Source organism: Varanus komodoensis, unplaced genomic scaffold (assembly GCF_004798865.1).
Source record: "Varanus komodoensis strain SLA01 unplaced genomic scaffold, ASM479886v1 scaffold25, whole genome shotgun sequence".
Classification (NCBI taxonomy): Eukaryota; Metazoa; Chordata; class Lepidosauria; order Squamata; family Varanidae; genus Varanus; species Varanus komodoensis.
In genome coordinates this window covers 12783172-12810351 of record NW_025335661.1, presented here as the reverse complement: position 1 = coordinate 12810351, position 27180 = coordinate 12783172, and the positions used below count along the sequence as shown (strand labels likewise).

General features: G+C 38.7%; 1 protein-coding gene across 2 annotated transcripts; it reads left to right on the top strand.

The window, feature by feature from the left end:
• The first annotated feature begins 366 nt into the window (after positions 1 to 366).
• Positions 367 to 26104, top strand: HLTF (helicase like transcription factor). Of its 2 annotated transcripts, none has more exons than XM_044432753.1 (25): positions 367 to 466; positions 1633 to 1828; positions 2040 to 2206; positions 5121 to 5254; positions 5442 to 5539; positions 6474 to 6548; positions 6926 to 7117; positions 7200 to 7289; positions 7688 to 7721; positions 8039 to 8129; positions 9174 to 9250; positions 9355 to 9387; positions 10399 to 10482; positions 10820 to 10914; positions 12104 to 12247; positions 13172 to 13310; positions 15690 to 15825; positions 16623 to 16802; positions 18367 to 18491; positions 20034 to 20212; positions 22006 to 22125; positions 23452 to 23564; positions 23764 to 23944; positions 24282 to 24362; positions 25070 to 26104. In XM_044432753.1, the coding sequence occupies exons 1-25, from the start codon at positions 447 to 449 to the stop codon at positions 25211 to 25213; spliced, it is 2928 nt and encodes a 975-aa protein (XP_044288688.1). In that variant the 5' UTR covers positions 367 to 446; the 3' UTR covers positions 25214 to 26104. The 2 variants fall into 2 exon arrangements, with proteins under 2 accessions (XP_044288688.1, XP_044288687.1); XM_044432752.1 differs by lacking the exon at positions 367 to 466 and adding an exon at positions 575 to 641.
• The last annotated feature ends 1076 nt before the right edge of the window (positions 26105 to 27180 follow it).

Below are 27180 nucleotides of genomic sequence, written 5' to 3'. Positions count from 1 at the left end.
GGCATGCAAAGCGCCACAGCGCCAAACAAAATGAATCGCAACGGGAAACCAGGAAGCATATGCTAAATTGCCAACAAAAATCAGGGCCGACGCAGTTCTATACACATGTACGCCGCCTACTTGCCGATTTGCTTTCGAAATCCAAATTGCCTCGCCCCAACTTCGTTCTTGCAGCTGTTTGGACCATGAAGACTGTGCACAATGCGTTCAGTGGTGGATGAGATAGCCAATAGGTGGAGGAGACATAGGGTCAACCCGCCTAGTCTTCCCTCTCTTGGTGTCTTATTGGCTAAAATCTCCGAAGTGCTCCTTAGTTTGAAACTGTTCGTCCGATTGGGTCCGCCTATGGGGAAGCGCCTAGGCGGAGCACGGGTCTCGTCTTCGACTTGGTTGCGGCGTGCGTTTGTGCGGCTTGCCTCCGTCGCGGTGATCTGGAGATCGCGGTCATGGCTTGGCGGTTCCTAAGGTGGGTTGGGGGCGTTGGCGAGCGGCCTGTGAAGTCTTTCCAGGACCATGTTGCATTGAGATGTCGGTTGCATGTAACGGTGGGGCCTTTATTCCTCTCCCGCAGGAGGCCGTAGCATAAAGATGGAGCCCTTGAAGTAGATGCTGCTGATAAAAGGATCTGCTTTAGCTCAGTGGTATAATGCCTTTTGCATGCACATAGCACCGCATTCAGCTTCTGGCATCTCCAGGGAACTGCTGGAAGAATTCTGCTTGATCTTCTAGGGAGATGCTGCCAGTTTGTGTTGGCAGTATTGGGTGAGAAAGCCCAGCGAGAACAGGTCCGCCGAGAGTGTACTGTCCAAGTAACATTAAGGTTTATTCAGACATACAGGAAATACATGCAGCATGTAGGTACTCTGCATGGGACTGCAAGGAAAGGTGCTGTACGAGAAGCTTTTATAATATCGTAGGCAGATGTACAGCTAGGAAGAAGTAGAAGAAATCACCTAGGGACCTTGCAAGAGGCAAGGACAGTGGAACCCAAAGGCTGAATGAATTAAGAGAAGGGACAAATGGCAAATAGTTTTCAGGGCAGACACATATTAGCATATTGTGAAGAATCAGGACTAAAACATAGTTTATTGGTCAGATCAAGATGCCCATCCTAACAGTAAGTATAAAACTGTACTTGTCAGTTTCAGGCTTTTGATATGGCTCAGTGTCCTGACATGGGCAATATGGATCAATGGCTAATCAGGAATCACCATATAGGCAGCTTCATGTGAAGAACTTTGGTTTTCCCAGTTCCTGGAGGGTGGAATCTAGGCCAGGTTATTTGAGGTCCCTATTTTTAGAAAGTGGCTTTAACTCGGTGATAGAGCCCCTGGGTTGCAAACAGAAGGTCTCCTGCTCATTCCCTGGAATTTCCAGGTAGGAAAATTGCCTGCCTGAAACCCTGGAGAACTGCTGCCAAGTTTCTCCAAAATGTGAACTAATATATTAATATTATACACACTTTCTAGCATTCTGTAGAAATATGACCATTTGCAAGCAATGCCTAGTGAAGAAATTATCTGAGCAAAGCTATGGAGATCTTTGCTTTTAAAAATGTCACATGTTTATGCACTTAAGCAGAAGTTTGAAACAATTTTTAAAAACAGGCTTCTTCATTTTTTTTTCCTGCAGTGACTTTCCATGGGAGCTGGATCCTGATTTGTATGGAGACAGGCATTACAATGTTTTCACCCGTGAATTTTATCCCAGCCTAGAGGACATTGTGAGAACTAATGTTTCTGTGCTGACAGATGAAGATATAGATTCAGCTGTCTTATTTGGAACTTTGCGAGGCAATGTGGTTGGATTACGGTACTATACAGGGGTGGTAAGTACAGGAGCAATAAGAACTTGTTTAATAGAATGGAACTGCATGGAATCTAGCATGGGGGGGCACAGGGGGAGGAGGAATTGCCAAAAATTGTTTCCATCCCCATTTTGCTTATGAAGCCTCCACTGGTTTCCTAGTAATTTTGCGGGAGATTTCTGTATTTTTCATTGTGCTTTTGTACTTTTTAAAATTACAAATTTGCTTGCAGGTCAATAATAATGAAATGGTTGCACTTCAGCGAGAGCCTAATAATCCATACGATAGGAATGCTGTAAAAGTAAACAATGTGAATGGAGAGCAGGTAGGGCACATCAAAAAAGAGCTGGCGGCATGCTTGGCATATATCATGGACAACAAGCTGGCAGTACTGGAAGGGTAAGTATATGGACAGCCCTGAGAGGGATGGTTTATCTTGAAGTCCTGCACTGAGCCAGGGGTTAGACCTGATGGCCCTTTGGCCCCTTCCAATTCTACTATTCTATGATTCTGTGATATGCTTCAAAAATACTTTTTCTCAGGAAGAAAACTACTAGTTTTCTACAACAGCATTTATTTGTTTGTTAAATTCCTATCCTGTTTTTTTCTTACAAACTCAAAGTGGCTTACATCCTCCTCCTCCTCTCAATCTTATCCCCACAACAACAACTCTGTGAGATAGGTTGGGCAGAGAGTCAAAGTCACCCAGTTGGCTCCATGGCTGAGTGGGTACTAGAACCCAGGTCAGCTAAGTCCCAGTCTCTTAGCCACTATATCACACTGGCATTAACACTTAATAAAACAGAAGAGCAGTTTGTTATTGTTTCTATAGTAGAACCGTCTTCTTTGTGTCACTGCAACTAAGACGGAGACTTGAAAGCAGTATCATAATGTGCAGGAAGTAAATTATATAAACTAAGGACTTTCTCTTTTTTGTTTGGTGCCTTATAACACATCTTATGCATATATGTAAAATATGTAGCGGTGGCTTCACTGAGAGTTTGGGTGCAATCCTATGCCTATTTAGACAGAAAAGAGACCTCCAACTCCCAGCATGCTTGCTGGAGAATGCTGGTTGTCATAGAATCTTTCTGTATAAAAAAGCATAGGATTGCACTCTTACTCTGAGAATAGTGTGTGTATGATTATGGAGGATATCTGTAAAATGATGAAGTGTGATTAGATTAATGGGGTTTTGTTAAAGAGGAGCTTCAACTGTCTTGGTTCTTTGGTACTTGCATTGTGCTGTATGGATTTAATTATCCTTACTCTATCTTCTACAAAGAATAATTTTTTATTCTGGAATACGGTTTGAAAAGCTTTATGGCTTTGGAATCACACAGACCTAAGAGATATACATCCTTTCTTCTTGATTAGCTTAAAGGGAGTTATTACTGGTAACTGGTAACATGTAAATGCCTGATTGACATGCCAATAACCAACTGTGTAACTTACAGGAGTACCTTTGATCTGTAAAACATTTTACTGGGAAAAAAGGGCTCAATTTTGAAATTTTCTCACCCTCCAGATAGGTCAGTGAGGTTAAACTACTTGATGGCTCTAAATAAAACATTTTGTGCTAGGCTGTTTGTATAGCTAGATAGATGTAAATAAACAGACAAAAGTAACTTCCTTGAGTTTGTTGTGTAGTGCCCAGAAACAAGCTATTTTCCCCTTGCTTCGGCTTTTAAGCTACCAAAACCCTTTTATTCTAGCCCTGCTACTACCTTGAAGTTGGGGTAATTGATACTTGGAGGTTTTTGCTTAGGCATCCCATAGAGTGTCATCACTCTGCTCTGAGGATAGCCCAGGATGCAACTGACTTTAATACCCACGCTTGTCGCTCTTTCCTGGTATTCTCTGTTCTGGAGCCTGTGGCATGTTGGCAGGGCCAGAGTCACTGCTTACGTTTGCTCACTGAATCACCTTATTGTTACATTTTCCCAGAGAGCTGCATTTTCTTGAACACCAGGAGCCTGGAACCACTTTGAGTCTGACGGCCCAGTTGGCCTGGGGCTGACACAGCAAGAGCTGCTGGCATGCACACTCTCATGATTCTCTTTCAGAATTCACCTCCACATATTCTTCTTGGGCTAATTTTCCCTGCCTAATTCTGAGAGAAGCTGTACATTTCCACCTCGGTGACCCAGCATTTGAACCAGCACCCAAACTTTCACAGCTGTAGAGTCTGCCAGTCTCTGGCTAAGCCATTTTATCAAGTTTCTTTACCCTCCTTATTTGTAAACATTAATTTAGCCTATATTCATCTTTTTCTACCATTTCAATTTAGGCCTATTTGAACGGGTATATGTTATGTTGGAAGCCATCCTGAGGCTTATGCGAATGGGACAGCATACAAAAATTTCAAATAAATAAATAAGGGGTGGTATACTAACTCAGAATTTCCCCCCCACATACATGTCTATCTTTTGAGAACAAATCCATTTTAAAATTAAAATCTACACTTTTGAAAATTACCTGAAGCACTTATTAGACACAGTTGTTACCCATTTGAAAGAGCATATTGCATGAAGTTGCTGCACACATAGCTTAAAGGCCTCCATTAGACCCAGGTTAGTTGTTAACAAATGTGTACTTATATGTAGTGTGGCTTCATAAATGGGAATGCATGGCAACAGTTTGGAATTGAGACCAGATGTGCCAAGATTGCCTTACAATGTTTCTCCTTCTTGCAACACTGCAGAATTAAGTCTTAATTCTTGAAGTCTAGTTACTGAAGAGAGAGAAGTTTCTTTTTAGTGATTTTATTAACAGAATATTATTTTTTCCTGTTGCACTTAATGCATTTTTTGACAGAATTTTTCATGTGGTCTTGAAAGTGTTATATTGACATCTGTACACATGCTCATTTTGTACCTTTTTTTGCATGTTGTAGCCAAAACAAAAACTATTTATACATTGGTATATAAATATCATATAAACCTAAATACACAGAAGTTGTTCAGAAATAGTATTCTGCATATGTTGTCATTTTCAAAATGGTTTCCCTCTCTCCCTAATTCCATTCTGATTGCTACCAAGCTCCTTTTTAAACATTTTCTGGAATAGTTTGAAACTTATTTTTTAATAAAAGCTTTGTTGAAATGGCTAATGTTGGACTAGATGTGGAAGGTTCAAATGTTCAAATTGCCACTCAGGCATAAAACTTACTAGATGACTTGGAGCCAGTCAATGTCTGCCTACCTGACTTCACACAGGTATTGATAGGGTAAAAGGAGGGGTGTGCGAGAGCTCCTTCAAGAAAGTATAGGATATGAATGTAATTAATAGTTTTTCTTTTTCTGTTCTCCAGAGTTGTTCCTTATGGAGCAAATAATGCTTTCACCATGCCAGTACAGTTGAGTTTTTGGGGAAGAGAGGAAAATAAACAAGTGGTTCTAAATCATCTGAAAAAACATGGACTTAAGTTAGCTCCTCCAGGAAAATGTAAGTTAAATAATGTATACGTAAGGTTTCTAGAAATTCTGTTAATCACAGCGCAAATACTTTATTTCTATGTTTATTGAATGTTGACCTATTTTGTGTCTTAGATATTTGTAAATGGAAAGAAGTTTGGCTTTGATAGTGGTGGGACATGCATTGATTAGTCTTGCCCCTCCCTTTTGACATGTAGCTTCAGAATTTGGTTTGGGGACTACTTGGACATCTGGTAAAGCTGGAACAAGTTACAGCGCTCCAGCCCATGCCGCTGTACAAATGACAGCTGAACAGGTATATGCATGCCCATTTCTGCTGTAAGAATGTGAATTTATATATTTTAAAAAAGAGTAGAGCTTGAAGTATAAGATCCCTTCCCATTTCTAATCAATTTCTTCAAAAGTCTTGTTTAAAAACTTATTTGCAACTATCAGGCCTCAACACAAAAGGTAACCAAAATAACTAAGTTTGCAGGTAATGCCAATTCATGGATTATTTATTTTATTGTGGATTGGTGGGGTGGATAGAAGCCAGAGTGCTGCATCCTCACATAGTTAACAGAGAAGGCATTACTGTAGGTAACCACCTGCCTCATGTCAGATGATGGGGTTACCTGAAAAAGTATTTCTGCTTAAGATCTTAATACCCAGGCAGCTTTGTGTGGAAGAAGGCAGAGCTTGAGGTATTCTTGTTCCAAACTATCATGACAGCACCTTGGGGCCTAGAAATAGAGCAGTTCTTAACAAAAAGGTCACAGTGGATTAATCTACAAAAAACTGCTGCTAGGTCTTAATGCATGTATGATAGCAGATGTGCTAGATTTTTTTTAAAGTGAAAGCTTATGTTTCTTTTTTAAAAAAACTCATCTGGCTATGCTTTTCCTTTTGAGTATGATTATGGTTGTTGTGCTTGCTACTGCTTTTAACTTGAATTGTTTTTAATTCTAAATGTTTCTATGAGTAGTACCATTTTATGGGTTTTGACTATTGGACTAATTTAACCCCATCCATTTCAGTGGGTCTACTGTAAGCACTAATCACGTTGGATTTTAAAGTATATTAAATATAGTTAGCTGCTTTGAGCAACAGCTTTTTTGGAGGGGAGCCACTTGGGGATTTTAGTGTAATTAGAAGTACACAATGCCTACAAATAAATAATAAAAAACGGAGTGAAACCATCTTAAATGAAATACGAAAAACTAATTTTAGCACATCATCATGTATTCTAGCTTAAAACAGAATTTGACAAACTGTTTGAAGACCTGAAGGAAGATGATAAAACGCGTGAAGTGGAAGCAGCACAGGTACATCTTCTGTTTGTGTATTGGTTTGTTTGTGTCCTGCCTTTTTGCCTCTTGCCAGGAGTATAATTCGGTTTACATGATCCTTCGCCTCCCCATTTTATCCTTGAAAGAACCCTGGGAGGTAGATTAGGCTGAGAGTCAGTGACTGGGCCAAAGTCACCCAGTGAGCTTTATGGCTCAATGACGGCTTGAACTTGGATCTCCCCAGTCCCAGTTCATCACTCCAGCCACTACACTACACAGGCTTTGTATTCAAATACATTGCACTGGTTATGTTCTAATATGAAGGTTTGTTGATATATTAAATGCTGGAAAATTGAGGTAAAAGTGTGGTTTTTGTTAGGAAAAGCAGGGTAATCTGCATCTTAATTTTTCAGGCAGTGTTGACTCCATTATTCCCACATCAGAAGCAAGCTTTAGCTTGGATGATATCACGTGAGAACAATAAAGAATTGCCTCCATTTTGGGAAGAAAGGGAGAACTACTACTATAATACGCTCACAAATTTTGCTGAAAAGAAGCGACCAGAAAATGTGCTTGGAGGAATCTTGGCAGATGATATGGGATTGGTAATTATGCACACTTCAATGAAATATGACTGATTATGGAAAATGATTTGTGAAATATTAACCATTTTTTCATGTGTTTTAGGGAAAAACACTTACTGTGATTGCAGTGATTCTTACCAACTTTCATGATGGCAAATCCCTTCCTCTTGAAAAGAAAAATAATACGAAGGAGGTGATACATATATATACATATATATATAGTTAAAACTTTACTAGTATCTAATAAAGATGTTACTATTAATAATAGAACTGTTGGCGTGTTGATTAGCTTTGTTTCTAAACAAAATGTATTTTAGTGTTGATTCAGAAGCAGGGCATCCCTAAACATGTTTATAAGTGCTAATTTATCTCTTACAGCTAATGTAATCTAGGTAGTATTCTTTCTTTATAATTATTTTTAAAAGCAGGGAAAGACTTAATGGTATACTTTCTCTACTTGGAGTACTTGTGCAGGTCAGTTTCTTCAAATATGTTCCAACAATTTTTTATATGCACTGTTGATTTTTACATTCAAACTTAAAAGATTTATTCCATTTTAGATACATTTTAACTGCACTTCTGTTCTTTTAGAAATGTGTTTCTGCTTTGGAGAATGACTTAAAAGGTAATTTAGTTGAAGTATTTTTGATCTGAGATGACAAATATCAGCGGGTTGGATCCAGATGCAGGCTTATTTCTGTCATCCTCCCAGCCTCCTTCCCCTCCCCTCTCCTTCCCCCTGGTGTTTTATTTAGATGTCCAAAACCAGCTGTTTAGATAAAATACTTGGTATGGGACTTGGCAATGGTAGAGGTTGCACATAAGCTCCTGAGTTTGGAGGCTTATATGCATCAGAGTACAGGATTTCCCCCTGTTTATATTCGTTATCTTACCTACTATCAACTAGCTTGACTCTTAAGATGAACCTTTTTTCTTCTGAAGTACCAAAATGTAGATCTCAGCCGAATGCTTCTGATGCACAAGAAGAAAATGATTCTTTGCCATCTCAGTCATCTAGGTCCCGTCCTAAAAGGTAGGACTTCCATCTGTTAAGCATTCCCATGCGACTTGAAAGAAACAGTGATGAAACCACTCAGGAAGAAATCCTCCCTGAACAAATTTAGGCCAGCAACAAATGTTCTTTTCTTAGGCCAGGTTCTTGCATGCCAACTTTGGGTACTTTTGGAAGAGACTGATAATCTGGATCTATTCCACTTTGGATTCACACCAGGTTTTGGTGAATGGAAACTGTTTGGTTATCCTACATGATGACCTATAGTGGGAGACAGACAAAGGGAGTGTGACCCTGTTGATATTTCTGGATCACTCATCAACCTTCTATACCACTGACCATGATATCCTTCTGGGGAAACTCTGTGAGTTGGGAATTGGAGCTACTGCATGGCAGTGGTTCTGTTCCTACTTAGAAGACTGTCTCCAAAAGGTGGTGCTTGAGGAATATTATTCAACCCCTTGGATTCTCCAGGGTGGAATTCCGTGGGGGTTTGTTCTGATCCCCATGCTATTTAATATCTACAGGAAATTGCTGAGTAGGACCATCTGGAATTGTCAAGTGTGTTGTCATTAGTTTGCTTTGCCTTAACCCATAAAGCCTTACATGTCTTGGGAGCATAATGCATCGCCTAGCCACAATCTACCCAGACACTGTTCAGCATCTGGGTCCTTCTTCCAAGTGCCAACTCTGAAGGAGGGCAGGCAACAACAGGAGGAAGGACTTTCTTTTTTGTGGCTTTCCATGTATGAGGCCCATTTGGCACCAACATTTTTTCAGTGCCAGGTCGAGATGGCTCTTTATGCTGAGGCATCTGAAGATATATTTGGATATTCAAAGGCTTGAGGGCATTACCCATTCCAGGTTTTTTTACAGGTCTAGACTTCATTGTATGCTTTAGCTTTTTCTAATTTTTCAGCTTAAAATGTTAAGATTTTATGGTATTTTATTGCATTTCTTTTATGAACTGTTGCAAACTGTCGAAAGAACTTTGATCATTCAGCAGTACAGAAATGAAATATCAGAATATTTTTCATTTGCAACTTTTCTTTTAAAATGGCTTAGAGCTGTGGGAAAGAAGCCAAAGTATGCAGTAGACAGTGACTCAGAACCTGAAGAGCCGAAAACACAAACTATAAAAAGTAAGTTTCACTTAGTTTTTTGAGATCTTAAGGAAATATTATTAGCAAGCAAAGCATATTGATATATTAACATTTTTCTTTTGATTTTCCCTCTAAAATGAAAGAAACAAAGCCAGCAACAAGAAAAAGAAGACAAGGTATGATACTTTGGCAATATATGAAATGGCACAATCAAAATTGTCAAAATGGTTAATAGTACCTAATGATGACAATTTTGGAAGCTATGCACAACTTAATATTGTGGATTTGCAACCTTAGCTTCATAAACGTGGGTAAATTATCAACTTTATTAACTGCTTATTTATCATAAGCCTTTTCTGGTTCTTCTCCCACTGTGTTTCCAATGCTTTTGAGTAAGTAAGCCCTGAGCAAGGAATAATACTCTTCTACCTACATTCCAGAAGTGAGGAATTCCTTTTAGCCTTGGCACCAAATTCAGTTTGAGAGAAGCTGGAGGGAACTGCAATCCAGTGGTGGGGTGGGGCGGGATTATTTATTTATTTAAAGCATTTTTGTGCACCCCCATTGCAGAAAGCCTTGGGGCGGCTTGCAAAGAGGATTGAAGAAAAGGGAAATGGGGCTAGCAGCATAGTGGGGCTTAGTGCAAGCAGCCAAGTGTTAGAAGAAGCATTACAGTATTTTAGAAAGGGGACAATTTTGGTGGCGGTTTGGAAAACCACCAAGTGATCAGTGGTTAGGAGAAAGAGGGTGGAGTCAGGGGATGAGATGTGGCTCTCTGGAGTTGCCTGGGGGACTGTATTTGCCCCTGGGCAAGGAACATATAAAACTTTGTCCTGTTGATTGGCGGCTAAGCCTTTCATTCTCTTATACTGTGAAAGAAATGCCTGCAGGCTTCTGTGTAGCCAGAAGTGCCTGATCCTGCCTAATCTTGGAAGCTAAGCAGTGTTGGGCCTGGTTGAAATCAGGATGTTGTGGACTGCCCAGAGAGCTTCAGCTGCAAGCGGTATAGAAATGTAATAATAACACATGCAATAATATGTAATAATATGTGCTATATACACAAGCATATGGCTGAATAACTTGGAAGTTGTGTCTTGAAATAATTGCATTTTGACTCAATTGCCTAGTTAAATTTTCAGAGAAACCATTTTGCAAATGCATATTCTTCATCTTCTCTTGATAAGCAGTTTCTTCAGACATTCAGGAAGATACCACATTTGCCTCTGCACTTGTAGAACCAACTGTTGCTTCAAAAAAAGCAAAGAAAAAAGGTATTCCAGTATGAAAATAATTATTACATTGTTCTTAAGCTATAGCTTCAAGTAGAATGCTGCAGAATACAATGCTATAACATTTATTTAAAGTTTTTATGTGCCATCCAATACTAAAAGTCTCTGGATGGCTTACAAACATTTGAAAAGTAGGGAGGAAGGAAGCTGAAACTGTGTGAAGGCATTGAATTCCCATGTAGTAGGGTAAAAACCCTGAAAACCTTACATATCGGTGTAGTAATGTTAGCATATAGTTGGTTGGTTACTTCTAGAAGGGGGTGTGTGGAATTACTGTCATGTAATTGCATCACTAATTGTGCGTTTCCTTGCTTCCAAGGTGTTGCAGCAGTACAGCCTAAGACAAGTCAAAGTGACAAGAATCTTAGAGCAACATTGATCATTTGTCCACTTTCGGTCCTAAGTAACTGGATTGTAGGTTTGCAATTGAAACAATTCTTTTTAGTGTTGGGCATTCACTAATTCTGTGAACAGCTTAATCTTTCTTTTTTCTACTTCATATTTTTTTTTTCAAGCAGAGTTCTGTTGAAATTTGGGAACACACACACACCCCCTTACCTCTTGCTCTGGCCAATTGCTCCCATTATATAAGAGTTTTAGCTTTGTTTTTATTTACTTTGAGAATGGGATGGGATGAAGGGGCTTGGGTTCTGGATCTTATGACACACAAGGCAGGGTGGGCAATTCGTGGGCTGCCTGCAGCCTCCATGGGCTATTTTTATAGTTGCTGCCCTCCCTGTTGCTAAATTTGTGAAAGCAGTAAACCACCCCAGCCAATTTTGCTGCAAAACGAGGCATGTGGAAGATATGCGGTTTGCTTTAAAGCAAAACTGTTTGTGTTGCAATTTTTGTAGCAGAGGTACAGCCCTTGCTGGATTTTGGAAAAGGAGAAAGTGACCCATAGAAGTTGCTGAAATGGTTAATAAGTATTGAAGTAGATTTTTAGCTTGCACAATAAGGGGAAAAAAGTGAAATGATAGTGATAATCATGACAATCATTTATCATTGGTTGGATCCAAAGGTTCCTTATGCAAATTGGAAAGGCTTCAGGGCATGCATGCTTTTTGCAGAATTCCCCCTGAAGCTTCCAATGCTATTCTGCAAAGTCCATCAGTGCTTAGGAGAAGCTTTTTAGAAGGGGTAGGGAGTAGAAGAAATCAAGACAGAGTCCTCTTTGCATGACTGCAGTCCTTTCTGCTTTTACAAGGTACCTTTTGGATACAAATAAGAAATTTAACACCTGTACATTTCTATTCAGGAACAAATCCATCTGAGTTCAGTGTGGCTTATTACTAGCTAAGTGAGTATAGGATTTCAGTCGAAATTGTGCTCCTTCAAATATTGGTTATGCTTTCAATCCACAATTTGCATGGCTGCACAAAAATTTGTTCAGCAACTCTTAAATATTTTTATTTTTCTATCAGCATAGCACAAGATTGATTGATTCAATTTATATGGCACTATCATAGCTCATGATTGGGCTTGCTTGTGTGACTTACAGTAATTAAAACAACAACATTCTAAATCAATAATTGATAGCTGATGCTCAGTAAATATTGTCATCTATCACCTAATCATAATGTTGCTGTAACTTTCATTTCAGGACCAGTTTGAACAACATGTTGATCCTTGTGTTCAGTTGAACGTTTATGTGTACTATGGCTCGGAACGCAGCAAAGATCCAGTAATGCTTTCAAGACAAGATGTTGTATTAACAACATATAATGTTTTAGCTACTGACTATGGAGTAAGTATAGTAAAAACTTGGAGCAAGATATTAGCATCTTTCAAATGGAAAAATGATTTATAGCTAATAAAAATATACTTTAGCTGGTATAATACTGAATTTTACTTCCTCAAACCAGTATCAGCATTTCCACAGTGTCACTTTTTGTTAGCTTAAAACAATTGTATCCTGCATTTTTGCTATGTGTAAAAACTGGACAGTAAAGAATGGTAACAGGAAGAAAAATTGATGGGTTTGAAACATGGTATTGGAGGAGAGCTTTGCAAATACTGTGAACTGAAAGGAAGACGAACAAGTGGGTCCTAGGTCAGATAAATTTGGAGCTTTCTCTAGAAGTAAAAATGACAAAACTGGCTGTCTTACTTTGGGCACATCACGAGAAGGAAAGATTCACTGGAAAAGACAATCTTGTTAGAGAAAGTCAGAGGACAACAAGGATGAGCAACTATAAGATGAACTGATTTCTTAAAGGCACATAAAGCTATTGAGTTTACAAGAGCTGAGCAGGGATCTCAAAGACAAGGATGTCTTGGGGAGAATTCATTCATAGGGTCACCATAATTTGGAGATGACCTGATGCCATGTAACATAGAAACAGAAACAGAGCGAGTCAGAAGAGGCCTCCCGGGCCATCTAGTCTGAGCCCCGGCTCCAGCCGGCTTCGCTCATCACATGCCCACCATGTGCATGTCCAGCCTATCTTTGAACACCCTCACCAATGTGGCCTCAACGACAACAACATACCATCTTGTAGTTTTAGGTTTTTAATCTTTGTAAACTTCCCGAAGAACTTCAGTTTTTGGGAACTTTAGAAATAAAATTACAGCAAATGAATGGGGGAAATGTGACCTAGTGTATTGTGTTGTGAAAGTGTGTATTTTAAATGTTTTTTAAAGTACTGCATCCATTTTTATTTTCTTCCAGTCTGGAGGTAATAGTCCTTTACACAAATTAAAGTGGCTGAGAGTGGTGTTGGATGAAGGGCACACAGTGCGAAATCCAAATACTCAACAAACAAAAGCTGTACTAGAACTGGATGCCCAGAGAAGATGGATTCTGACAGGTATTTATACCAAAGGCAGAAGTTTGCAGTGCTTCACAATTACTTGAGATTATTTTTAATCGATCACATGTGTATTTAATATCCTGTTGATTTCAGTAGGTGTCTGTGGTTTTGTCTGTACCACAGTGTGGTGTTATGCCTCTCTTTTGTTTTACACTCTGCAAAAATTGCTTTGGATAGGATTGTAGTTTTTTGCTTCCTTGTGGTAAGTTTCTGTTGCAGTCTCTCCCCCTTCCCTTCTCTCTAGTGAGTACCTGAGTAGCAAACTACAGTTCAAGGAATGGAGCACTTGCATGCAGTGAAGCTCTGTTAATGCTGCAACTTCTGCATGGAGTCCATGTTTTTATATGTCCCAGTCACATAAAAGATGAGCAGTTTGGGATTGGCTGGCACTGGCAGTCACCTGAGAGCCCTGTGGCTAGAGTAGCAAGGTGGCGCTCGCTCGCTCGCGCTCTCTTTCTCTCTCTCTCTTGCTGCTCCTTCCAAGTGGTTCTGTGGCTGATTCTTTTTTCTACTGTAGGGTCTGTAGTCTGGGTTTGGATAACACAGCAATCTTCTGTGCATAGAGCAAGCTCTGGGGGCAGCCCATGAGTTCTTGGAGTAGCTTGTTATTCTCAAACAAGACATCCTGGGATTAAATCATTTAATCCTGGACAAATTAGTCCAGGATTAAATGACATAACAACCCATCATGAGGAGCAGCATGAGCAGTAGCAGGAATTGATATGAGAAACTTCCTTACATTTCTAAGTTGCTGTCATGCATGCTAGGTTTCAGAAATTTTCAAAGTTTATGTTGTATCTGGCTTGAATGAATATTTTTGCTGGATTCATGTTAGATTGTCATCAGTATTGGACATAAAATAATTATGTATTGATTTTTCATAGTTGTATATTACAATTCACATTAATATTAAATGGTCAGTACATCATGTGAGGAGAGGCTTTAATGCATTTTAAGCATAACCAACAGGCTGTAAACTTGTGAGGTATGCTTATTTTTGTCTAAAGATGTTTCAGAAGTAAAGTGGATGCCACTTTTAGGCAAATGGGTTCCATCTGCATGGCAGCCTGCCAATGGTTGATGCAAAACTGCTATATTTCATGGTAGTGAGATAATGTAATACCTCACCAGTCGCTGCTTTTAAAAAATAATTTTAATTGATAAAATGAAAAACTTCATAATCCATCAGAAGTTTGATCCAAACAATATTGATAATACTGTGCTGTAACTGTATGTGTTTCCATCCACTTGCCAGCCTGGCAATCATTTACAGCAGTATTCTTGTCCCTGTACGAATAAATGTTTAAAATATGTGAAAGTGGTTTTACATAAGCTCATCTGGATGGAAACTGAATATTGTAGTCCAACTAATTTTTCAGGGATAATTTAGTGATTGTGATGGTGGTCCTGGTTAGTTTTACATAATATAAGCTGGCACTGATCTGTATGTAATGTATGGGTTGTCAGTAGTATGTGCTCTGTCTCCAGCATGTCCTTTCTGCTTTCACTTAATGTATTATCACCTTGTTTGTATGTTCTTAGCATAATGTCTGAACCTGGAAACTCGGGATTTAGTGGTTAAACAACATGGAGATAATCCATGTTTGTTGTTGGGTTAACTCTGTGTGGTTGGACTCCTATTGGGTGATATAGGTTATTAATTGAAAGCGGAAGTGAGAACTTCTCCTTTTTACCTCCAGTTTGGGGATACACAACCCATGAATTGATGGGCAGAAAATTGTTGCTTTCAAAACATGGTGTTGAGCTTTGCAAATATCCTGGACTGATGGAAAGACAGACATGTGGGTCCTAAATCAAATGAAGCCAAAATTTTCCCTGTAAGCAGAAATTACAAAACAGAGGCTATGATATTTTGACTGCATCATGAGAAGGCAAGACTCACTGGAGAAGGCATTCATGCTATGCTAGGGAGAGCTGAAGGCAGAAGAACATAGAAACATAGTGAGTCAGAAGGAGCCTCCTGGGCCATCTAATCTGACCCTTAGCTGCAGCCAGCTCCATTCATGTAATACCGAAGAAGAAAGGGAAGCCCAAATATGAACCCATAAAGAAAGCCACGGTCTTGAATTTAGAATTGCTTAGCTGGGCTGTCATGGAAAGGACACTATGGAGGGCTTTCATTCATGGAGTTGCCATGAAGGTAGAGATGACTTGAAAGCAGGTAACAACAGCAACCTGTGAATTAGCATTATGTACAAACAGGATACTTTGGTTCAGCATTTGAAAATTATACTTCTGCAAGTTTTAGAGTTCCTTTTACATGGATCTGTTTCATTGGCCCTCTCGTGACTTCTGCTTGACTTGCGTGAGGTTTAATCTGTGAAATATTTTGTCTTGTTCCCTTCCTCCATTTAGGTACACCTATTCAGAACTCCTTAAAAGATTTATGGTCTCTTCTATCATTTTTAAAGTTGAAGCCTTTTACGGATAGAGAGTGGTGGCACAGAACAATCCAACGTCCTGTTACTATGGGAGATCAAGGAGGACTTAAGTATGAATTGTTTCTATTCTGTATAAAGATGTTCTATAAAGAACATTATAGAGTTATATATAAAATATTATAAGTTATATATAAACTGAATTATTTATTGAGTATGTGATTCTGGGAGCATTAGCAGAGTCTCAAGACAGCCATAAGATTATTGAGAACTCTAGCTCTAACTTGGAGAAAATTGCTCTGGTTTAGGAGCTGGGTGTTTGAACTTGGGTGCTCTACCTCTGCCGTCAAAGCTGGTACAGAGGGAACCATGCCAGCTGTAGCTGGGAGGTCACAAGAATGAACTCAGCGGCTGGTTTTGTGGGCAGGAGAGAGGCTCTGCCGGCATACACAGTATTTTGCAGGTGCCTCAACCTCTCTTCTTTGTGTTCTGGGGCAAGACACCCAGATGGACAATTTTTGCTAAGTGTTTTGCAGGGAGGGAGAAGTGCAGAGAAGGACTTAACCTTAGTGTTTGATCCATCCTCCATAGGATGCCTGTAATTCTCCATATTGGATTGTGCTGTTAATGTCTTAGTCTTGGCCTCAGACAGCTTTCTCTTAAGGATCCATGACAATTTGAAACAATTACTAAAATGTACAACTGGATAAAAACAATTTCCATTAAGACACTGAAACATTAATAAAAATGTTGTGAAGAATAGATTCCTTTTAAAATTATTTAACAGAATGATCTAAATAAAACACAGTTGCAACTTTGCTAGATGTACAAGATTTAGCAGCAGAATGAAATATAAAATATCCTTGGTGTTAATACTGTTTTCTTTATACCTTCTTCCTATGTTTGCTAGGCGTTTACAATCTCTGATTAAGAGCATTACACTTCGCAGAACTAAAACAAGCAAAGTTAAAGGGAAGCCAGTTTTGAAGCTCCCAGAACGCAAAGTATTTATTCAGCATATTACACTTACAGATGAAGAGCATCTAATCTATCAGTCTGTGAAAGATGAAAGTATAGCTGCTATTAGCAGGTAAATAGTGCCAGCTCTTAAGTGGGAAAAGGATCTGTTAGGCTGCATTCAGTTGTCTGAGATATGAAAGCTTCCTTATTTGACTGCCTTACACTGGAATCGGGTAAATATGCATTCAGAAGTAAGCCCCATTGAGCTCAATGGTTCTTACTTCCAAGTAAGTGCATATGGGATTTAGCTTTTGTAGGTTCTGTTCCTATATGGAATGCACTATTAAGACAATTTAAAAAAATCTTTTGTAACATTTGAACAATTCCTGCATTCAGTAGCCAATACACTGTTTGTCTAGCGATAGTTTGACTAGTACCTATATAATCACCCTGGTAGTTTGTCATCTAAGAGGCCAATTTTCAGGAAAAGAACATTAACAAGAGGAGAGCAGGCTGGTGGAGAATATAGTAACATCTACAACTACTTGGTCTGTTCTAATTGAACACAACTTGTTAGGCAGAATGATTTCTTGAAGCATGACATGAGCTTTTGACCCTCTGATACAGTCTAATTAAGCAAATACAGTTGAATGTGGGCTTACAGCCACATGTGAAAGTAAGTTGCATTGCAAGTTTAAATTCAGTGCATTCCAAATTTTTTTGAGAAATAGGCCAACATAGTTTGCACTTCCGGTCCCAGGATCATGTGGTATCTAAAAATTCATAGCGCTATTTTCAGTGACTTAACTATTCAAGATTGTGCATTTTATTAGTACAAAAGGTTATATCTCAATTTCAGTCTTCAATTCATATTTAAAACAGGCATTATTGCAATTACTCTTCAATGTATATATAGAGTAAAATATTTTCTGTGGGTTTATTGTGCATTGCTTTAGTTCTGTATGTTTTGTCGTGTAATTTATTTCTGAATCGACACCACACTTTCATCAGTATCTCTGCTGCATGTGACAAAGGTTCTGAACATACGTCGACGTATTTTCTACTGCTTGCCGGTGGACGAGCAGAATTTTACTACCATTTGGTCAGGCCATTATGGAGAATAAAACTGAATGTGGAGGGTGGGCGTGGCCTACCTTGATATCCTGGTTTGCAGTTAAAGATAAGTCAGAGTTTTCCCTGTTTGGTTGGAATAAAAAACATGATTTACAGATTCCATGAAGGCATGGATGGAGAACAAATTTTCCCTCTCATGAGAAGGTTAAGTGGCCTTCTCATGGCCACGCCTCCTGAACTCAGTGCCCTCACCCCTCCCTTTTTGCCTGTGTCCGTGCCAAGAGAGGCATGGAGAAAAGGACTTGCCAGCACTGCGAAGAGTGGATGTGTCTCTCAGTGCAGGCGCAGCTGTGTGCACTGCATTATTCCATAGGGATGGTGCATGGCTAGACTTGCTTGTTACGATGAGGAATGAGTGCTGTGGGGAGGGAGGGGGTGCATAGGGGAGCTCCACCAGTGTCTTTGCTCCCACATTGAAGACAACATGGGATTCTTGTGGACAGGGCTTGGAGAACAGGATGTTAATTCTTGGTTCAGTAAACCATAGGTTTGTGCTTCCTAATTCAGGTACTCAAGCTGTGAAACTTTTGTTTTACCCCAATGCCAAAATTCTTCTTCAGGTATTTTAGTGAGGGCACTGTTATGACCCACTATGCAGATGTTCTTGGAGCTTTGCTCAGACTGAGACAGTTGTGTTGCCATCCACATCTCTGTGCAGGTGCATCTTCATCCAGCTCTGGGGAAGGTCAGTATCTTCATGCCCTCTTAAAAATGTAGTTATACCTTTAGTCTAATTCACTGAGACATACTGCTAATACTGTATGCTTGTGATTGAATTTGTTGCCTTGTATTTAATTTATCATGTGAGTAAAAATTGTGTTATGAATGTAATACCATACATGAGCTGCAACCATTTTAATTAAGTAATAAATGCATACTATAAAATAATGCATTTGTAAAGTAGTGGAAGACTGTATTTTTGGTACCTGCTTTTGGAAAAAGAAAAGTAGTCATTGCTGTTTCTGTGAAAGGCAGCTATTTGGGGTTGTAGGCACTTTTGGCAATTTGAGAAACCGCCATAAAATGACTGTCCTGGAAGCCATAGCTAAGCTCAAAGAACAAGTGATCTCCCAAAAATCTCTGGAGGCAGAGATGGGGTCTGACTCCCTACATACTTAACAACTTATTTGAGCTTTCAGCACCAATGGAATTGTATTTCACAGAAAGCAGATTTTGTGTTCCCATACCCTGCCAGTCAACTCTTTTCCCTTCTGTCATTTTCTTGCTATCATCCTGCTTAAATGCACAGACATATGCACACACATACACACCACACAATTCTGTCTGTCTTCCAGTGATTCATATCATGTGTGCGCACCTCCTTCTCTTCTTCCATGCAGGTTATGAAAAAACCACATGCTCTTTTTTCCAGAATCCTGTTGAAATCTCCCCTAAACTCTCTCTCCCTTGCTGTTTCTCACAATTATGTAGCCCTTTCCATTCAGACTTACAAGTGTACAGTCCTCTCTAGCTCCATCTCATAATGGCTACCTGCTGCACACCCTCACCGTTCCCCACTGGGATCTGCTATCTTTAGTGCCACTTCTCTAGTTCCACTTCCCAGTGGCTAGAACCCATTACTTTACTTTGATATGAACCCAGATGCTGGTAAGGTGATTTCTTAATTTTTTTAAAGGAAAGGTATAAGGCACCAGAAAAGGTGTCCAGGCATAAATGGATGCCTAGAGGAACCATGTTACCTATCCTTGTTTTAAACTATAACTACAGTAGCACATTCTGCTCTTACCTTTAAATGATGACATCTTAAAAGTATTTAAGTACAGTTGGTGAGTATATTCCTCTAATTTGCAAAATGAAGTTGTGAATGCCAGCAGAAATGGAACTAAGGTGAGGCTCTTGAGAAATGCAAGGCAGATACTGGGGTGGCCGGGAGCACATAAAGGTTGCAAAAGAAAGAAAAAATCTAGAAATGAAAAGGACAGCCTGCCTCTGCAGCAGCTCACAGTAGCTGTAGAGTGTTGAGAGTCAGCTGGAAAAGAAAAATGGAAGGCTGGGCTGGAGGATAAAATATACCACTGCATGGGGGCATCGTTAGCTGCCATGTTCAGCAAAGAACAATTCTGTTGGGTAAAATATATTGTGAACCAGTTTTGCAGAACCTCACTTGATTTTCTTAAATGCGCTACTTTACTATTGTTTTGCATCATATTTTATAACTAATCATGTACATACTTATGGCTGTGCTTTTGTGTGTTCATATGGGCAGATAATAGTACTCCTGAAGAACTGCGTGAGAAATTAATAGAGAAGATGAAATTAGTTCTGAGTTCTGGATCAGATGAAGAATGTGCTATTTGTTTAGAGTCCCTAAATGTTCCTGTGATAACTCACTGTGCACATGTCTTCTGCAAACTGTGTATTTGTGAAGTCATCCAAAAGGAGAAGGTTTGTTATGTTTTTCATTCAACTCCAATGAACTATTCTGAAGTGATGAGTATTTTGGACTGTTGTATAAATGCATCCAAAAATAATTTTAACATGATTCTCTTTGTGTACACTTTCAGTTTCTTGCTTGAACTTTAAAAATCACCTCACTTGCACGTACAGTAAATTGCATACAACCCTCTTCCCTTTGTATTAATATTCAGGGTACCATTTTGCATATTATCCTGTGCCCTTACATTTTTTGAACTTTTTGTGGTTGATATTCCACAGTATCCTTTACCCTGAATTTAGGTAGCAGCAACATTTTACATTTATTTTTTAAAAAGCTGACTTCATTGAATCTGAATTCCTTATTCATATGTAAAAAGAAAATACTTCTATTTAGCTTTTTCATAAGTCTGTTTCATAGAACTCATCAATTAACCTGAAAATCTGAAAAGAAGTATTCACTAGTGGAGCAGTTACCGCATCTCCAAATGAATTCATTCAAGAGCAATTCAATTAATGTTGCAAGTGAGCCAAAAGCTCTCTAGAAAAGAGGAAATTGATTCTGCTGTTCTCTGCAGGTTAAAACTCCCTATAATTTCTCAGAAGAGATGTCTACTTGAGCTGCACATACACATTTCTTCAAACATTTAATATAGATTCTTAAGTTAAAGTTCTCTGTTAGTGAAAGCTCTATTCTGATGGTGTTGTTAGTATAATAACACACAAGGGGTGAGTGGTTGGAGTTGAAGATAAAACTTTTATATCAGTGTCAATACTCCATGATATTTAGATGATTGGACAGTCAATTCTTATGTGTCAAGGACCCTCCATGATTAGAAAATGTGCCTTGTTGTGAATGTTCTGTCTTCCTGTACTCAGAAGAATGTCTTTATTCCTCAGTAGCATGAAGAGATGAAACACTTGAAAATAGCAGCCTGGTTACAGAATCGTCGGCTGCAGACATTTCTTTAGTATAATTTTAGCAAGGAAAAAATAAGATTGCAGTTAAAATAGGAGTCCTGCAGCTTCATTAAGCTCACTGGTAGCCAAATGATTTGTTACATAATTCACACTCTTAAAAGTGTACGTAAATTGAGCAATTGTATCTGCCAGCCTTCTAAATCAGAGCATATTCTGGTGCCATGCCCCCCCTTTTTTTTTTTTTTTGCTAAAAATTCCCCCTCATACTGTTTGTCCCTAGAGATACTGTTTACTCCAAACTTCTGCTTCAGGGACAAATAGCAACAGAGGAGGCGGTTCAGAAAATTGGCGAGGACCTCGCAATTTGCCTAGGGGACATTTTCCTCTCACAATAAAAGTGGCCAGTATAAAGCATCTGTCTTTTAAGAATTTGGAACTTAGCATGCAGTTTGACCCTATGAGGGCTTTTCTACTGGTGTAAGGTCATAATCGGTGTACGTGACTTGATTTGCAAAACATGCAAATGTTGTGACTCTTAAGATCTGTTGTACTGAAACGCCCCTCCACCCGTTTCTTCCAGCACCTGGTATGAAGCAGGACTATATTCACTATCCTCTTTTGGAACATAAGAGTACTGCAGCCTTGTGCGGCAGAAAGGTGGTGGTTTCTTTCCCTTAAAACATATTCCTATTGTGGGCTGTGTGGTAAATGCAGAAGGGGTGGGTACTGGCAGGCAGCTTGTCTGCCTGTGCACAACTCATGGGTTGTTGAACCAGTGGGTTGTCCTTGTGTGTGAACCAGGTCTTAAACCTTTAAACTTAGCTTATAAATGACATGGGGTGCCTTTTTCAGAAAAAATAACCTTAACATTTAATGTTTTTCAGCCAAATGCCAGGTGTCCTCTTTGCAGGAAAGAAGTTGGATTAGAGCATTTAGTAGAATGCCCTTTAGAGGAATCTGACAGTGGAAAAAAGGCTGACCAAGAATGGGTTTCCAGTTCAAAGGTAAATATCAGATCTGAACACTTTTGGTACAATATTTCATATACAAGCTCTTGGTGATTGTTGAAGAGAGTTTGGGTGTTATACTGCAAATAGTACAGTATGTGACTAAATATTAGCCATGATTCTGGGAAACCTGCAGCCTCCAACGTGGGACACTGAAGTTGTTGAATGGGTGGTTAATAACAGGAAAAAAAGCATTTGAATATTGGAACAATTTGTAAGTCGTAAATATGCTTGAAGGGAAACATCTAAGTAGACATTTTTAGCATTAATGAACACAGCATTTTCAAAATGTGTGGCAAAGTTCCATCACTTACAAGCAAACTGCTTTTCAAGGTGGCACAAAGGGCGCTGGCAGCTGTACAGCCAGTCTTGCCAATTTTCTTTCTTTGGCTTGCAGTACATTTGAGCATTTGTTGTCACTGTCTGTCTTCTTTGTGATTTGTGCTGCTTGCACCCAGTCTGGACCTCTTTTTTATGTGAATGGATTTTATTTAGGAGAAGGAAAATAATTGAAGGGGGTATACAAGTTTTTCACCTGTTTGTGTGTATTTATTATCAACCATCCTCTTGCTCCTTTCTAATGTTAATGCTTTTTGTTTGTTTTCTCTTTGGCAATTTAAAGAATTCACCCAGACACTCACATGGACTCTTTCTTTAGATTCCTTTCTTTTACCTAATTCTTAGGTTTTAAACTTTGATCCGTCTTTCTTCCTGGGGTAGCTATGTTGCTAGAACAGAGGAAGACATGGGATTATTCTGTATTCATGATTTCTCTTAGTCCTAGCCATAGTTAGCCACAATCTAAGAATAGATATTCTGCTTGAGAGAAGGGAAGGACAACCTAGGAAGGACACACATTGGTTATTTAGACATGCCTCTCTATAAGCAAGGTGGTAAAAAGTCAACTGGAAAGAATTATTACCTAGGAATAATACTGTTTTCAAATATGTGAATTCCTGAAACCCTGTTTCTGATTTTTCAGTGGATTCCATATATAACTATGTATTTACTTTCTAAAAGTGGTGTGTGTCAGTAGTCGAAATTGCCTCCCAGTGTTATGCCGCTAGATTTTCAAAGGAATAACTTTCTATATAAGAAACTAGATTGTTTTACCCAAATATTTGTGCACTATGATATTAATTCTTGTTTAATTGTTTTCTTTCAACTGCATGAGAGTAAAAACTTGACATGTAGTTATAGAAAACAGGAGAAGCTGTTGGCCAGTCTGACACACAATTCTGAAAACATGTAGGTGCCTCTTTGTGGCAAAACCAATCTAAAGAAAATTGTTTGTAAAATGGTAATTTTTGTTCTGTTTTTCAGATTGATGCATTAATGCATGCATTAATAAAACTAAGGGAGAAGAATCCATTTATTAAGAGTTTAATTGTTTCTCAGTTCACAAAATTCCTTTCTCTAATAGAGATTCCACTAAAGTAAGTAGAAATTGTACTTGCTAAAAAGTTTAAGAGGAGAAATGTAAATGTATTTTATCTGCTGTAATGTGAAGTTGTAAATTTGCCACAGAAGAACTTCATGCTTTAAGGAAAAACCAGAACTGCATTCAGAGTTCACAATATTATATAGAATGACTATGGTATAATAAAACCTTTTTTTTTCCTTTTTTTGCTTCAGGGAATCTGGGTTCGCCTTTGTTCGCTTAGATGGGTCCATGACCCAGAAAAAACGAGTAGAAGCCATTCGACAGTTCCAAAGCAATGAGCCTGGCTCTCCTACCATAATGCTGTTATCTCTAAAAGCTGGTGGTGTTGGTTTGAATCTAACAGCAGCTTCACGGGTATTTTTAATGGATCCAGTAAGTATTATCTGCTTAATTAGTGTGGCATTTAATTTCCATGCTTGTGTCACTGACCAGTACAGTTTGTTACTGGTAGCTCAGCCATGATGGGAAAAATAAAGGTCAGTTTGAATCAGCTGCTGTCCACTGTTATGTTGTGTTTGTCAATGATGAACAGCAAATCTTGGCTGTGAAGCTAAAACATATTAAAAATCTGTCTTCCACCAGCAAATTATTACACATTTTTCAGTAAAATCCTCTTGCCTCAGGAGTATAATGGTATAATTTGGAAATAACCACTTTGAAAACATTACTTTTGGAAGGGCTTAGCATGATTATCGATTATTTCTGATAGGCTTGGAATCCTGCTGCGGAAGACCAGTGTTTTGACAGATGTCACAGACTTGGGCAAAAGCAGGATGTTGTTATCACCAAGGTGAGAGCGGGCAATTATTTTTAGCACCTGTGATCATGTAAAAAAAGGGGAACTGTCAAATAATGCTATAAAATTTAGTGTCTCATATGTGGATCTGCTGTACAATGTGAGGTGGAAAGGGCTCTTGTTGGAGCAGAAAAGGGGGAAAGGCAGTTTGGAGGTTTACACTCTACAGTTTTGAGGTCTTCGCTGTATATGCAGAATAATGTTTCTATGCACATATGGATACTTGCTGGATTGAGATCCTGCTTTAATGAATTGCTGCAAGGAGAAATAGATTCTTGTTAGAAATAAAGGCAAATGATAGCACTATTTTCTTTTCCCTGTAAGAACGATGAGAGGGTACACAACTTCCTTCAACCAGAGGACTAGCGGCAAATGGAACAGGAGAAAAATCAGTATGTTTTAGTTTAAAGCTCTTGCAGTCAGTAACTAATCCTGAGAGATTTCACTCTCTCAGAACTGAAAAAGTAGTGGAGGAGAAATGTGCTAAACTAAAGCTGGGAAACCATTAATGATCAGCTGTGGCAGATATGGGAAAGGGGCCAGATTAGTTTATCAGGGGAACTCAGCGGAGGTAAGTTTAGGATCCCATGAGGGCTGCGTTTGGTCTTTGGGCAATTGACTTGGAAAAGTAATTTTAACTTTTAGCTGTTGTGTTTTCTTTTAAGTTTTTTCTGTTTGCTTTTTCTTTTTTATGTCATTAGTTCATTGTGAAGAACTCTGTAGAAGAAAATATGCTGAAAATTCAGAACAAGAAGAGAGAACTTGCAGCAGGAGCCTTTGGAACAAAAAAACTTGCTTCTGGTGAAACAAAAATGAATGAAATTAAGACCTTGATGGATTTATAATCTGAGATGTTAGTATTGGTCCTGTTTATGTTTTGAATTTGATATGAAACTTTTTGTTCAGTCAGCAGACAGAAGACCAAGATAGGTATCATGACTTCAAAAGCATTATCAAAGGTACATTCCAAGACATTCTGGAAATTTTAGGGGGTTTTTTTTAATGTATATAGGAATTTATCCTAAAACTGCTCTGTATGTACGGATTCTTCTAATGCATTGGTAGCCCTTTCAAATTTTCTCAGGTTGTATTTAGGTTATAAAGACAGTCCAGGTATCCTTAAAAAATAATATTAAAGGATACAGTATAACTTGCTTAGCAACATTGAATTTAGTTTGTGTTGTGTACAAGTTGTCAACAGCAATAGTAAACACAAACATACTTTTGTCCTCATTTCTGTGTTTCTGCTGTTGTTTATAGCAAAGCTAAGGAAAAGGAAATTGTGCACAGTATAGGATCAAAATTAAGTTCCTGATTTTTCACTTGCTTGGATCAAGTTTAAACGTACAATATTTTATCCATACAATGTTTAGTTCATAGCAGGCTTTTAACTTTCTAATTTGATTTCTATTCTAGTTTGTCAACAGGAGTTTTGATGTCTAAGAGTAGATTGAATTGTACCCATAATATTTAGCTAGTAAGTTAATTTGTAATAGACCACAAACCTATATGTGGGCATAAAATACGGAGGTGTGCATATTAGCATGTGGGGATATCTAAAGGATTCTAAACATACTTAGATTCTATGTTTAGGTTGATGCCCTTGACAGTCAAACATTTCCACACTTAATATGTTGCAGGGGGATGTTTATAATACCTTCATAGCTGTAGGCCACATGTGTTCCTCCTGCATACAGTTCATGTTTACTAGAAAAATAAACATTTGTCTGAGTTTATACTCTGCCTGTGTTCTCCTACTATCTGCTGGCATGCATTGCTCCAAGCAGTAAAAGATTCATATTTTAATACTAATTTTATTCCTGGGTAAATTAAATTATGGTTTATTCAGATTTTTGCCTACCCTGTTTAGCTAGATGTCTGTGTACTACTGCAAGGTATTCTGTAGTTCTGGTTTATACTGTACAGCACAGCCTGTGATTTTTTTTTAAGTGGAAATACAGATCCTGTTAGAGCTTGTTATCCAACTTTCATAAGATTGAAGATGATGTCAGCTGTCACACTGGTGGATGGTGTCAAGAAATTTGAAATAGAATTACAATATTGTGGCTAAAATTAGGAAACCTTGAATGAACTCAGAACTATCGGAGATGCTTGGGAGAGGCAACATGGTCTGAGCAGCTGAATTAATGGACTAAAGAAGCATGGCAGAAAGTATGCTATATAAAGATGGCAATTCTGCTCTTCCCAATAGCCTTTTTTCAGTAGTATCATGCTCAAATGCCTAACTAGATGGGTCATGTATTTGTCATCCATTCTACCTGTACAATGCGGTGGACTCTTGCCTTATATCACTGCCACTACTCAGTGGTGTGAAAAGTAATTCCTTTCTGAACATCAATTCTGTAGCCATTTCCCATGGAAAAATAGTAAGCAGCTCAAAACATGACATTTTCTAGTTGATAACCATGCTTCTGCTACCTCTTGAGAGGTGGTAATCTTCCTAAATTTTTTAATGAGTCAGCTTTGGGTTGGAAATGAAAATGTTGGTGACTAGAGCTGCCTGATTCATTTGGCGTTGACATTACTCACTACAGAAAGAAGTTCCGCGGTCTGTTGACTTCATATATTTGCTTGAGCCACCATGCATATGATTTAAGGACAACTGCAGCCTATTTCCCTGTAAACTTGGTGAAACAACTCACAAGGCAGGGTTTACATGCAACAGTCATGGTTTAAACAACTCTTTGTTAGTTGCTTGTTAATACCTCTTAGTTCCAGGTTTGACTATAAGCCATGATTCAATAAACCATGGTTATTTGTTCAATGCAGAACAAGTCAGTAGGTAACTTTT